The sequence below is a fragment of the Oryza glaberrima genome, chromosome 2, assembly GCF_000147395.1.
Source record: "Oryza glaberrima chromosome 2, OglaRS2, whole genome shotgun sequence".
In the NCBI taxonomy this organism is placed as follows: Eukaryota; Viridiplantae; Streptophyta; class Magnoliopsida; order Poales; family Poaceae; genus Oryza; species Oryza glaberrima.
Genome location: NC_068327.1, coordinates 6,037,876 through 6,052,043, shown reverse-complemented (window position 1 = coordinate 6,052,043; position 14,168 = coordinate 6,037,876). Strand labels below are relative to the sequence as shown.

The following is a 14,168-nucleotide window of genomic DNA, read 5'->3' as shown; positions in this document are numbered from 1 at the left end:
AAATTTAGGTAATGGAGATTTCAGAACTAAAATGAAGCTTTGAAGTCCAAAGAGAAGTTCAAAAAGATACAATTTATAATTGAAGAAATCCAACTCAATGGTGAAAAAACAACCGTCACGCGAGAAACCAAAGTAAAGTTTTTATAAACCAGATATCAAAGTTTAAACCAACTTAAGGAAGACGAACGATGATAACCGAAAAATTTGGAAACTCCAGAAAGGATATTTGAAGAATCGATGCAAGAAGAACGTTTGAAAATAAAGGAATCCAACTAAAAGTACAAAACATAAACTTATGCATGAAAAATGAGCGTCAACGGAGAAACCAATAAATCGTTCGGGACAAGCAAACTATGATTTTCAAGAAATCAATAAGATGCAACCAAATCTAAACGTCTTGCCTGCAACCAATATATTTTTTTCAATAAACAGGGAAACGCAACTATAGGAACTAGATATAAGTCTACAATAAAAACGTCAAAGCACAAAAAGACACAAGGTTTTAAAAACAAGCAAATATTTCCTTTTCACAAAATAGTTAGCATACATTCAAACAAAACTTAGGAAATTGTCATTTTAGAACTTAATTAATGCTTTAAAGTCCAAAGAGAACATCGAAAAAGATATACTTTGTAACCGAAAAATAAAACTGAAAGTAACAAATTGAAAGTTTTAAGGTCCAAATAGCTTGTCAAAAGCTTTAAGGTCCAAACGTTCGGTACAAGAGAACTATGTTTTCAACAAATCAATAAAATGCAACCAAATCTGCACGGCGATTTTCATAAAAGCTTCAAGCTGCAAAAAAATGCATCAACCCAGCACGCAACAAAGTTATCTGTTTTCAATAGAGAGGGAAACCCAACTATAGAACTCAATTATAACTTCAAAATTAACGTCAGAGCAAAATAAAATGGTTAGGCCTCAAGGCAAAATGATTATTTTGTTTTATTAAACAGGCAAAAAAAAAGTTCAAACAAACTTTAGGAAGACGAACCACGGCAACCAAAAAAAATTGGAAACTCCAAAAAGGATATTTGAAGAACCGATGCAAGAAGAACGTTACAAAATCAACAAATTCAACTAAAAGTACAAAATTTAAACTTATGGATGAAAAGTAAAGCGTCAGCGGAGATTCCAATAAATCATTTGGTACAAGCAAACTACGATTTAAATAAAATCAAACCAAATGTAGACAACTCGCCCGTAACCAAGATATTTTTTCGATAAACAGGGAAACGTAACTCTAGAAGTTTATTATAAGTCTAAATGTCAGAGCACAAAAAAGCCGCAAGGTTTAAAAGCAAGCAACTATTTTCTTTTCACAAACTAGTAAGCAAAAGTTTATACAAAATTTAGGTAATGGAGATTTCAGAACAAAAATAAAGCTTTCAAGTCCAAAGAGAAGTTCGAAAAAAGATAAACATTATAATTGAAGAAATCCAGCTAAAAGTACCAAGTTGAAACTCAATGATGAAAAAACAATCGTCACGCGAGAAACCAAAGTAAAGTTTTTATAAACCAGATATCAAAGTTCAAACCAACTTAAGGAAGACAAACGGTGATAACCGAAAAATTTGGAAACTCCAAAAAGGATATTTGAAGAATCGATGCAAGAAGAATGTTCGAAAATAAAGGAATCCAACAAAGTACAAAACATAAACCTATGGATGAAAAATGAAGTGTCCACGGAGAAACCAATAAATCGTTCAGGACAAGCAAACTACGATTTTCAAGAAATCAATAAGATGCAACCAAATGTAAACGGCGATTTTCATAAAAGCTTCAAGGTAATGCATCAATCCCGCACACAACAAAGTTATCTATTTTCAATAAAGAGGGAGACCCAACTATACAACTCAATTATAACTTCAAAACTAACGTTAGAGCAAAATTAAACGGTTAGGCCTCAATGCAAAATGAATATTTTGTTTTATTAAACTAGAAAACAAAGTTCAAACAAACTTTAGTAAGACGAACCGTGACAACCAAAAAGAATTGGAAATTCCAAAAAAGATATTTGAAGTATCGATGCAAGAAGAACGTTACAAAATCAAGACATCCAACTAAAAGTACAAAATCTAAACTTATGGATGAAAAATAAAACGTCAACAGAGAAGCCAATAAATCTTTCGATACAAGCAAACTACGGTTTTCATAAAATCAAAAGGATGCAACCAAATGTAGACAACTTGCCAGCAACCAACGTATTTTTTGGATAAACAGGGAGACGTAACTCTACAACTTTGTTATAAGTCTAAATGTCAGAGCACAGAAAAGCCGTAAGGTTTAAATGCAAGCAACTATTTTCTTTCCACAAACTAGTAAGCAAAAGTTTATACAAAATTTTGGTAATGGAGATTTCAGAACTAAAATTAAGTTTTGAAGTCCAAAGAGAAGTTCGAAAAAGATAAACTTTGTAATTGAAGAAATCCAACTAAAAGTACCAAGTTGAAACTCAATGATGAAAAGACAACCGTCACGCGAGAAACCAAAGTAAAGTTTTTATAGACCAGATATTAAAGTTCAAACCAACTTAAGGAAGACAAACGGTGATAACCGAAAAATTTGGAAACTCCAAAAAGGATATTTGAAGAATCGATGCAAGAAGAACGTTTGAAAATAAAGGAATCCAACTAAAAGTACAAAACATAAACTTATGGATGAAAAATGAAGCGTCAACAGAGAAACCAATAAATCGTTCGGGACAAGCAAACTACGATTTTCAAGAAATCAATAAGATTCAACCAAATCTAGACGTCTAGCCTGCAACAAATATATTTTTTTCAATAAACAGGGAAACGCAACTCTAGAAACTAGATATAAGTCTACGATAAAAACGTCAAAAGCACAAAAAGGCACAAGGTTTAAAAACAAGAAAATATTTCCTTTTCACAAACTAGTTAGCATACATTCAAACAAAATTAAGGAAATTGTCATTTCGTAACTTAATTAAAGCCTTAAAGTCCAAAGAGAAGATCGAAAAAGATATACTTTGTAACCGAAAAAATAAAATTGAAAGTAACAAATTGAATCTCAAGAAACAAAAAAAAACTGTCATGCGAGAAACCAAATAAAAGTTTTAAGGTCCAAATAGCATGTCAAAAGCAAGAATACAAGAGAACATTCGAAAATAAAGAAATCCAGTTGAAACCATATAGTTTAAACAAAAGGACGGAAAGAGATGCGTCAAGGGAAAAACCTAGAAACGTTTGTCACATGGAAACTGCTATTTTCATAAAAGCTTAAAGGTGCAAAAAAGAATGCATCAGTCCAGCTCACAACAAATTTATTTGTTTTCAATAAAGAGGGTGACCCAACTCTACAACTCAATATAAATTCAAAATTAAAGTTTGAAAGTCCAAATAGCATGTCAAAAGCATTAATATAATAGAACTTTCGAAAATAAAGAAATCCTACAAAAAGCATATGATTTAAACGAAATGATGGAAAATGAAGCATCGAGAGAAAACAAGAAATGTTTAATACAAGGAAACCGTGATTTTCATTAAGACATAGATGTGCAACAAAATGCAAGGGTCCAGCTCAAAAAAAGTTTTGGATTAAAAATGAAGCCTCAGCAGAGAAACCACAAAATCGTTTGGTACAACCAAACAACGATTTTAATAAAATCAATAAGATGCAACCAAATGTAACGTCTAGGCCGCAACCAAGATATCTTTTCAGTTATAAATCCAAAAATAAAACGTCATAGCACAATAAAGACACAAGGTTTAAATGCAAGCAAATATTTTTTTTCACAAACAAGAAAGCATAAGTACAAAACTTAGGAAATTGACGTCTCAGTACTAAATTAAAGCCTTAGAGCCCAAGAGAAGATCGAAAAAGAGACTTTGTAACCGAAGAAATCAAACTGAAAATACCAAGTTGAACCTCATGAATGAAAAAGGAACCATTGCGCAAGAATCCAAAGTAAAATTTTAAAGTCCAAATAGCATGTCAGAAGCATGAATACACGAGAACATTCGCAAACAAAGAAATCCAACTGAAAGCATCAAGTTTAAACGAACGGATGGAAAATGAAGCGTCAAAGGAGAATAAAGTTTGATACAAGGAAACCGTGATTTTCATAAAAACTTCAAGGTGCAACAAAATGCATGGGTCCAGCTCATAGTAAAGTTATTTGGTTTCAATAAACAGTCAGACCCAACTATACAAGAAATACTTGGCTACCCAAACCATGCATCACTCAAGAAATACTAAGCATACAACCAGCAAAAATCGATATTCTAGAATAACAAGAGTCAATACATCATTAGAAATAATGTACTATATGCAAGGTATGTAGTTAAATTTTAGCGTAAAGGAGTTGATGATTCAATTAACAAAACAAGTTTTGTAATTATATCATAATAAAGAGCATCATAGTACCATCATAAGCATACCCTTGCTGCCTTCCTTGGCAACAAGGCAGAATATCATCATCACACGCGCACGCACACTCAACACAACACATTTCAAGGGAGAAAACTAGAAATGTTTGATACAAGGAAACCGTGATTGTCATAAAGGCTTAGATGTGCAACAAAATGCATGGATGAGAAATGAAACACCACCAAAGAAACCAATAAATAGGAAGGGGTTGTGATTGTTTGAGAAGTGAAGGTAGGTGGGAAAAGTGAAAGTAGGTAGAATTAAATAGAAAGGGGTTGTGATTGGTTAAAAAGAGAATGATGATGGAGAAGTTGTTATATTTTGGGACAAATCTTAAGTGCTAAAAATTGTTAATATTTTGGGATGGAGAGAGTATCTATAAAAAGTGTACTGTTCCTTAAAATAGAATATAAAGAAATGGATTTCTATAGGATATACATGCACAGAAATCAAACTGAAAATAAATAAGCCAGTAATTTACATAATTTACATACATTGAATTAGTGAAGTGAGCATTTGGATGTACCTGCACTGTCTCAAGATATCTACAAAGTAGGCATCTCTAGTACAGAGTCTCATCTCGCCACTGCAAAGAAATAAAGTTAAATAAAGGAACAGACAAAGGTGAAAGGAAAAAAATCATTAAACGAAGTCCAATCTCAAAATACTCTCCTCAACCCCTAAACTTCACAAAAGAACAAGAAATCCTAAAACCATCACAGTTTCTGCAAACTGGAAAAGCAGGCCGTTGTATGATCTTCTCATATTGTGTTTTATTTCCTATGACCAACGTAGTGTCGCACGCCAAAACTTGTTTCTCACCTCCCATGACCTGATGTCACCAATGCAGTGCACCTCGATGACGAAGAAGATAGACGACAGTACAGTCCGCCTGCTGGTTGCACTCAAGCTCTCACATGGAAGGCTCTGCCTCTATATATGATCAGATCAATACCTCTGCTTCTGCCCCTTGTCCAATCTGGGAATTTGTGTAGAAGAATTCAGCCCCCCTCTGAGTGCAACAACTTTTGCCTGGCTTATCTTAAAAAATTGACTACCAACAATGACAAATTTGCTCATGAAGAACATTGTGCATACGGAACCTGCTTGCATCAAGACGAAGACGGTGATCACTTATTCTTCAAGTGCTCCTTTGCTGAAGTTTTCAGCGAATAGATGTTTGCCTAGAAGGCACAGAAAAGAAAAGAGAAACTTTATGATATATATAGTAGAAATGTGAAATAAAAAATAACTCTTTGTGGGTAGTCCAAATAAAACACTTTGGTGAAATGAAAAAACGATAATATATAACGCATTCTGATCTTTTTACACGTCAAGTGTTATTCGGACCATTTTCATGAGATAAACCAGTAGCTCCTAAAAATATATGAACAATTATATTTAGATGAATAATAGCATTCGTGGATACTTTCTGAACGCTAGCAATATCACATCTAGCAGGCTAGAATAAATATATGCATACACCGAGTAAAAGAGATTAGTGTATATTGAGATAAGCATCTTTCATAAACGAAACAGAGCAGAGCATAATCCATGTGAAAAACTGAAAACCATTCAAAAAAGGGAACAGAATGATAACTATTAAGCCTTTTTCTTTGCACGGATTCAGCACGAAATGCAGCACAAAAATTGCACATAATGGCACAAGAGGGAGAGGACGCCGGGAGTGCGTTCAGCAAACCTGCACAGGGTCGCTTTCAAGGACGACGTCGAGGAAGCCGGTGGACGATCGCAAGGTGAACCGGTTTGACATTCACAACAGTGGCGCACCATGAGCTGGATCTGCACATGACGGAGTTGAGGAAGATCCGATGACGAAGTGCACCAGGTGACAGACCTCCACCTTTGGGGCCGGGTGGAACAGATCGGCGAGGCGGCCACAGGTTGAAAATTATAGTCAGTACAGGTTGTGGTCATGTATTTACTGAGAATCGTAAATATTAAACATGTTGTTACAAGCATTTCTCCAGGTGGAACAGATCAGCGAGGCGGCCACAAATTGAAAAATATAGTCAGTACAGGTTGTGGTCAGGTATTTACTGAGAATCCTAAATATTATACATGTTGTTACAAGCATTTCTCTTAGCAATCAGTATACCAACTGTAGTTCACATCCTTGTTCATTTCATTATATCAAACAAATTCTCTAGGTGCGATAACGAGATCAACTATCCACTACTGTAAATAATCTATATTATAATGTAATCATCCATCAATTTGCCAATGATGCCGGTAACAAGTAAAAGATTTATTAATGCAGCCAAAATTTAACTGTGTAAATTAATTTGGCTAGCATCAAATAGAACATAAAAAATTATTTATCAAAGATTTATTTATGGAATTAATTAATTATGAACATAAAAAACAAGTTAGCATAAAATAGAACACCAACAATTTTGGAATGACTAATTTGAACAGGAAATACCCCTCTTTACTCTGAAGTAGAATATGGTTTCTATTTCACAGTAAACTTGGCAATAATATATACATGGATAGAAATATTATGAATCAACAGTGATATAAAGTCCGCTCCCTTTCCTTCGTACCATGTGCAATTAAGAATGTGGTATCACATTATGACAATAACCCAGTGATTGCAATTTCGGTTCAAAATTTCAGAAATTTCTGAATGCTCGGTTCGAAATTTCGGCAGATTTTCTCAATTCTTTGTTGAAATTTCTCAAAGTTTATTCAAATTCTAAAAAAAAATCAGTCCAAAAAGTTCTGAAAATCAAAAAATTTCATAAATTTTGGTCCTACCAAAATTCGCACCAAGATAAAAAGTGCAAACCCTGCAATAACTTAATTTGTATTTCACATTATGAATAGCAGAGCACATATACGACATCATCAAAATAATAGCCAGCACTGGTATATGGATAATGGTCAGAATTATTGCAGGACATTAAGAACTCCATCTTCTATACGTGCGCTTGAAATGAAAAACCTTCGACATGAAAAAATAGTTAACCTTTAACCTAGTACAGATCAATTACCAAAATATTTGATTTTTACTAGTACAGATCAATTACCAAAATATTTAACCTAGTACAGATCAATTACCTAGACAGACTCAAGTTCCTCAAAAAGCTAAGATGATGTGCTGCTTGGTTGCTGACTCAGTGACTCTAGTAGTCTAGTTTCATACAACAGTAGCAGAGCTCATAAAAAACAACACAGTAAAACAATATGCCAAGACACTTGAATGGATTGGAAAACAAGACGATGTAGAGGAGGGGCTGCAAGAACTTACCAATGAAACTGATCTTGCTAATCTGGCAATCCCCAAGCAGACCTGCTTTGTGGCTGACCATGTCGTTAATTCACATTCACTGCCTTGCAAAGCGTGGGCACCACTATGGCTGCAACAGTCATGGTCGTCCCTTGGGAGCAGGGACAGCTGGGCCCTGCCGACGGCGCCAGCACCCCTTGCAGCGGCCAAGCCTGCAGTACCAGCCGATGCCCTCGCCAGCACAGGAAGACCATGTGAGCAGCCCATATTCGTGGAGTTGGACGGTACAACAGCTCCCTGCAGTCCTGCACCTAGGGACGAACATGGAGTTGAGCAAGCTGACTAATTATGTTTCAATTAAGCCCGAGCAAAACTATAAAACAAAACCACACTGCACTATGAAAAAAAACTACGGAGTTAAGTGTAGAAGTATCCAGCGGTGTGCCTATGTTATGTTTCCAGGGATCCTTTGGGACCCTGGGTAAATTATTAAATTCTAGCTAAATTACGCCATGTTAACTACTATACCGGTAAATAGTTACATAATTCGTATGTATTGGACTCTTGGTTTTTTTTTTTGTTCTGGGTTCATCACTGAAAATATCTATTAGCACAATGCAAGCACGTGGAAACTGTCGGTAGTACATGACGACCAACATTCATGGTATTAAGTGAAAGCATCATAATACAGAGGAGAAGATCAGAAGAGGCACCTTTGGTCTCCTCGAATATTATGAAGTTTCTTTCTCTTGGCCATCTCTTCATAGTACTTCAGTTTAGGATCTTCACACTGCACAACTGCAGCAAAAAAAAAAAACAAAATGCTTACAAACTTTTTCATCAAATACTGTAAAACCTTTACAATAATGCAACTGATGGATATTACCTAATGCTTGAACAGCTCCTACCATCTTACTCAGTTCAGGAACAGCGTTTGCATGGCCATGTGCTTCAAGAGATAGCAGTGTTTGCTCTTGTTTCATGACCTGAAAATTAAAAAGTGATATAATCAGTAAAACATAGCACCGAATTTATTTATCAATTCAGTACATCTGCTTTTACCTTGATTTTATTTTCCAAGTTAGATATGGCAGCTGCCCATAATTTATTGGCATTTTCATACTTTTGGGAAACACTACTCAGTTGATCAGCTTGTCTATCAAGGACTTGTTCTGTCAGGAACGTAAAACAGCGGTGAGCATACAGAAACATCTTATCTGAAAATTAGATCTTGAAGGAGTAAGTTGAATCTAATATATTGTGTCTTACCTGCTATTGCTACCGTTTTTCAAATACAAATGGTGCAAACCATGGGATTTCCCCTTACTCCTTTGAAGTTTATGACAAAGGAGCCGTCACTCTCAACTGTCACCCTAATATCACGCGTATGAAGGGGTCTGTTAGCTCCAACCACTGCATACACATCAAATTCAGACAAAATCTGTGCATCAATCAAAAGTCAAATTGTTTAGCTAAACCTGAAAATAAATTGTGATACAAAATTAAGAGTCCCATGAATACTGTGTTTGAATTTTCTTCTTGCACAAGGACATCAAATGCTCTAATTCCTTTTGGCCCATAAGTGTTCACTATCTCAGCAAATACAGATCAAAGAAATAGTCTCCAGGAGCAAGACCATCGATTTTGTAGCTGGAATTTCCATATCGAACTGAGTGGTAAAGCAAAGGATAGTCACCACTTCAAACTATATCCTCATATGTCAATATTGCATCCCCTCCTTCGAAGAAAGATTCGTCAGAAAGCTTTGAAGGGGTCACAACCCTCAATTGCACAGCCACTGGCAGTAATGAACAGAACAAAGTCTCATCACAGGCACAAGAAGGATAATAAGAAACATTGTGGAACTATGACGACATGACCAATTAACATTTCGATAAGGTACTTCCAATTTTCAATTTAGAATTCAAGATTATGAAATATCCATTTTTGGAAGCACATGACTGATGATGGCTATCGAAGCCCCTTCTACTCGATATTACTACAGCACCACGATTGATGCAACCTTCTACTCTGACATAGAAACAATCCTATTTTCTTCAACCAATCCAATGCCCATGACTTGAGTACTATATGATGTATTATTCATTCACCTTGAGAGCATCAAATGAGGCCTGCACACTGATCCACTAAAAAATAATAGCTAACATAGCAGAGAATCAAGTCAATGAAGAACCCACAATTTTAAGAAGAGAAACATTACTCTATCAAGTATTCAAATCTACTCCAAAGAACCTAAATCGACGCATAAAAGCTAGAGCAGTATGCAAATGATTCCACATATAGATGATTCCTGTTACATGGAGATACCTTATTAAGCTCCTAGCATACCACAACACCTGAAGGCCTCAAAATTGGGATTACAACTTTGGTACCGATGTAGGTAAAGCACCAGAAAATACCAAATCTGGGTACATCCAACCTCCTAAATTTCCTCTGCCACATGCGCACACGCACACACACAAGAAAAATAAGAGCAAATTTGGAAGCAAACTTTCTAGGGGTTTTCTACCAGAACCAAATCGAGTACTCTAATTCGACCATCCTAAACGCTCATTTCCCAAAAACCCTTTCACGAACATGGTGGGAGGGTTAGGATTTAGGAATAGATCCTCACCTAGCTGCTAGAACCTCCATTGCTGATCAAATGCATATAGATTTGCAGGAATCCCACCGCGGGAAGAGGGAGAGAGGAGGGGAGGACTCCACCGCCGCCGCCGCCAATGCCGCCGCGGCGCCGGCGCAGGGCCAGGTGGTGGCCGCCTCCGCCTCGCTAGGATTCGCGGCGTGAGGAGGAGCGGAGAGTGAGAGAGAGGAAAAAGGTTTTCTCTTTCTTTTTTTTGACGGCAGAAAATATTACCGTTTTTTTTTCTGACGGTAGAAAATATTACCGTTGCTTTGAGAGGAGAGTGAGAGAGAGGAAAAGGTTTTTTCTTTTTTTATGAGGACTAGAAAGAAAATATGACCGTTGCTTTAAGAGGAGAGTGAGAGAGAGGAAAAGGTTTTTTTTCTTTTTTTATGTGGACTAGAAAATATGACCGTTGCTTTAATAGGACTAGAAAATATGCCCGTTGCAACGGATTCATTAGAAACTAAATATTTAGCTGCTTAAGAAATCTAGGATGTTTGTTCCGGTTGTTCCTCAGATGGTCCTTTGTTGGTCATATCTGTGCGATGAGTGTAGAGGGACCGGGTAGTACAGTCCGACAGAGCCTGCAACTGGACCATTCCGAAATTTTCAACTTGGGTGAAAGAACTTCAATTTGTCAGCTAATTGGACCCTAATCCATTCAAATAAAATCATTAGATAGATCCACGGGATTTCACCATAAAGAAATAGATAAATTGAAACTAAAATTGTACAGGAGTGCAAGTGACAAGAGTGTTCGACAACTTATGTCGAGACAGCTTCGGCCAAGTAGAACTTGTTCGGCACCGCAACTGCAGATTGCAGTCTTTCACTTGGTTATCCTTCTCACACACCACCGTTATCGCAGGCCACATGGCAGTCGTACTAGCAGCGCCATCACCAACGAGGTGCACCGCATGGATCTCCTAGGCCACTCGACATGGGTGATGTAAGTGGATATGCGGGGGAACTGATTGAGGAGGGCTGCGGTTTGCGAGGGACTCGACTGGTGTTTGATACTAATGAAAATGAATATTAAGTAAGGCATGAAAAACAAAAAGTTATTAGCATATGATTAATTGAGTTTTAATTATTGCAAATTTGATAAATGAATTTATTTGATATTTTATAGCAACTTCTATATAGAAAGTTTTCACACGAAACATGCCATTAAGTAGTTTGAAAAGTGTGCTAATAGAAACCAAGGTGAAATTTGCATCTAAATGAAAAAAGAATCTGTTGTCACTGTGTCGGTGTGTTATCCTGATATATATTGTCGTGGATTGATCGAGTATTCAATCAAGTTTCATACGTATTTTGTTACCGTCGCTACAATAGAAACCATCTTTCGTAGCAACACCCTTTTATTCGTACTGGCGGATTTAATAAATGCGCGCTTGTAAATATACTTAAGAGGGATTGCGGTCACCAACCGCCAGCGAAAATCGATTTTCGCTGGTGGCCACTTCTGATATTTTTACAAGTGGATCTCTTAAGCGACTGCCAGCGCTGGCGGTCACTAAAGAGCACCGCCTTTAAAATCGGCCGTGGTGCATTAAAAAACCACGCATAGCAAAAATCCTCAAATCCACTCCTCATTCTACTCTCCTAAGATCGACACCTCTCCTCTTCTCCTCCCTCACCGACGCACCACCACCTCACTCCTCTCCTCCCTCCCCACCGGCGGCGGGTCCAACGGCGGCAGCTCCAGCGGCGACAAAGGGGAGGGGTGGTGGCAGTGACCGGTGGTGGCAACTCCTGCTCACGGGCGACAGATCTGGTGGTAGTGCGCGGGCTCGGCAGAGTGGGGTAGCGTAGGGGAGCCTAGCTCCTCCCATCTCCATATCCAGAGTAGGGTGACACAGGGGAGTCTTGTCTCTCCGGGCTCGGCAGTGACGATTGGTGGCGGCAAAGGGGATGGGGTGGCAGCGACGACTCGTGCAGGAGGCTGCAAGCGATTGATCTGGTGGCGGCAGCTAGGCTTGTCAGAGTGAGGTGCCGCAGGGGAGCCTAGCTCCTCTCCTCTCCAGATTTAGAGTGGGTGGCACAGGGGAACCTCCCCTCTCCGGGGTCGGCGGCGGCGACGACCGGTCATGGCGGTGACCAGCAGTGGCTAGGGCTCGGCGGTGGCAAGAGAGCCATCGTGGTGGGGTTCGTCGATGGATGGGGCATGTAGCCGTGGCGACCAGTGGCACCAATTGTCAATTTTTCTTTACCCCAAAAAATGTTTTCACTGGCGGTCCTCTTAACTTGCCGCAAGCGAAGATGGTATTTTTACTAGCGGCTGTCTTAACATTCCGCCTGTTAAACTCAATTTTCCATGGCGGTCGGCTGATCGCTAGTGAAAATACATTATTTTCACTGGCTTTAGTTCGCTCGCGGCACCGTCGGCCACGAGCAAAAAAACTATTTTAGTCACTAGCAAAAATGATTTTCTTAGTAGTGCTTATGTTTCATGCACGATATAGATTGAAAGATGTACGCACGTATTTGGTTGTGTCAAGAAGGGACCAGATCACCAGATGGGACAAAGAAACTAAGAAAACTGAAAAAATTAAGTACAGGAAACGCGACGTGCACATACATACCGCTTGTGCCACCAGCATCTTTAACGTATTAAGCAGGAACACCCATGTGTGGACGCGGATGACATGTTCCTTTACGCGAGAATTGAGATAGATGCGGGCATGTGGGAATCGGTATCCTTGTGGTAATTCGACAGCATACCAAGCTTTGGCAAAAACATCTTATATTTTTATAATGGCAAATTTTGCTACAGAACATTGTGACTTCGCAGTATTAGCTGTAAGACACCACACGAAGTAACTTTTGGGGGAAGACACTCTATAAACGTGGTAATTTGTCAGCGGACATCGCACTCATTAAAATAATAATTTCTGATCGAAGAGGAGAGAAAAATCACGCGAAATGTCAGAAAATACCCGTGGACACATATGTCAGCCCTCCTAGCTCTCTTCTCTCTATATATCTCCTCCATCGACGCCATGGGGGTTGCCATTGCCGACGGGAAGCAATGCGGGCAGGCAGGAGAGGGAGCGCGATGCAGACGGTCACCACCCTCACCCTCATGGCGAGCTCCCTGGCGCATGCCCTCCTCTCCGCCGGCAACATCCCACCCAAATCCGTCGAGCTCGCCATGTCTCCGGTGGTGACCCACAAGCCCTACTCGCCCCCCTCCTCCACCATGGATTACGAGTTCCCGCTGCTCGATGCCTCCTCGTGCCCACCGCCCCATCCACCAGCGTCGTCGCTGCTCCCACCGCCGCAGCCGGAGCAAACCCTCTACGCTAACCGCCTCGCATTCTTCCTCAAGGTGCCTGACCCCTTCCGTCGAGAGCTTGACCCGTCGGCCGCGTCGCAGCAGGAGGTGGAGGAGGGGCACGAGGAGTAGTCTTGTGCTCAACCAACTACCTCAAGTCGCCGTCTTCGGCCGCAGCGCCTCCGTGCTCCCGCTCGCCTTCGTCCTCTTCATTACAGCATATGACGCAGACGGTCGCGGCCCTCACCCTCACGGCAAGCTCCCTAGTGTCGCGCTCCTTCTCTGTCCCTGGCCACTAGAAGAAGCGGCGGAACAACTCCCTCTCCTGCACACCAGCATTGGAACAACTCCCTCTCCTGCCCACCAGCATTGCTTCCTGTCAGCGGCTGCGACCTCCACGGAAGGGATAGAGAGAGAAGAGAGATGTGAGAGCTGACATGTGGGTCTAGGGGTATTTGTGACATTTCATGCGTTTTTTCTCTCCTCCTCAATTGAAAATTATTATTTTAATGAGTGCGGTGTCCGCTGGCAAATTATCATGTTTATAGAGTGTCTTCCCTCAAAAGTCACTTCGTGCGGTGTCTTACAGCTAAAAT

At 39.4% G+C, this 14,168-nt stretch overlaps 1 protein-coding gene across 1 annotated transcript in view; it reads right to left on the bottom strand.

The window, feature by feature from the left end:
- The window catches only part of LOC127762283 (cysteine-rich receptor-like protein kinase 10), a 40,361-nt gene extending 35,065 nt beyond the window's left edge, over positions 1 to 5,296 (bottom strand). The window contains exons 1-2 of the mRNA XM_052286725.1: positions 5,215 to 5,296; positions 4,919 to 4,978 (exon numbers count right to left, since the gene is read on the bottom strand). Of these exons, the coding sequence (XP_052142685.1) occupies positions 4,919 to 4,971 (53 nt within the window). The 5' untranslated portion in view covers positions 4,972 to 4,978; positions 5,215 to 5,296. The remainder of the gene's footprint in view (positions 1 to 4,918; positions 4,979 to 5,214) is intronic.
- Between the last annotated feature and the right edge of the window lie 8,872 nt (positions 5,297 to 14,168).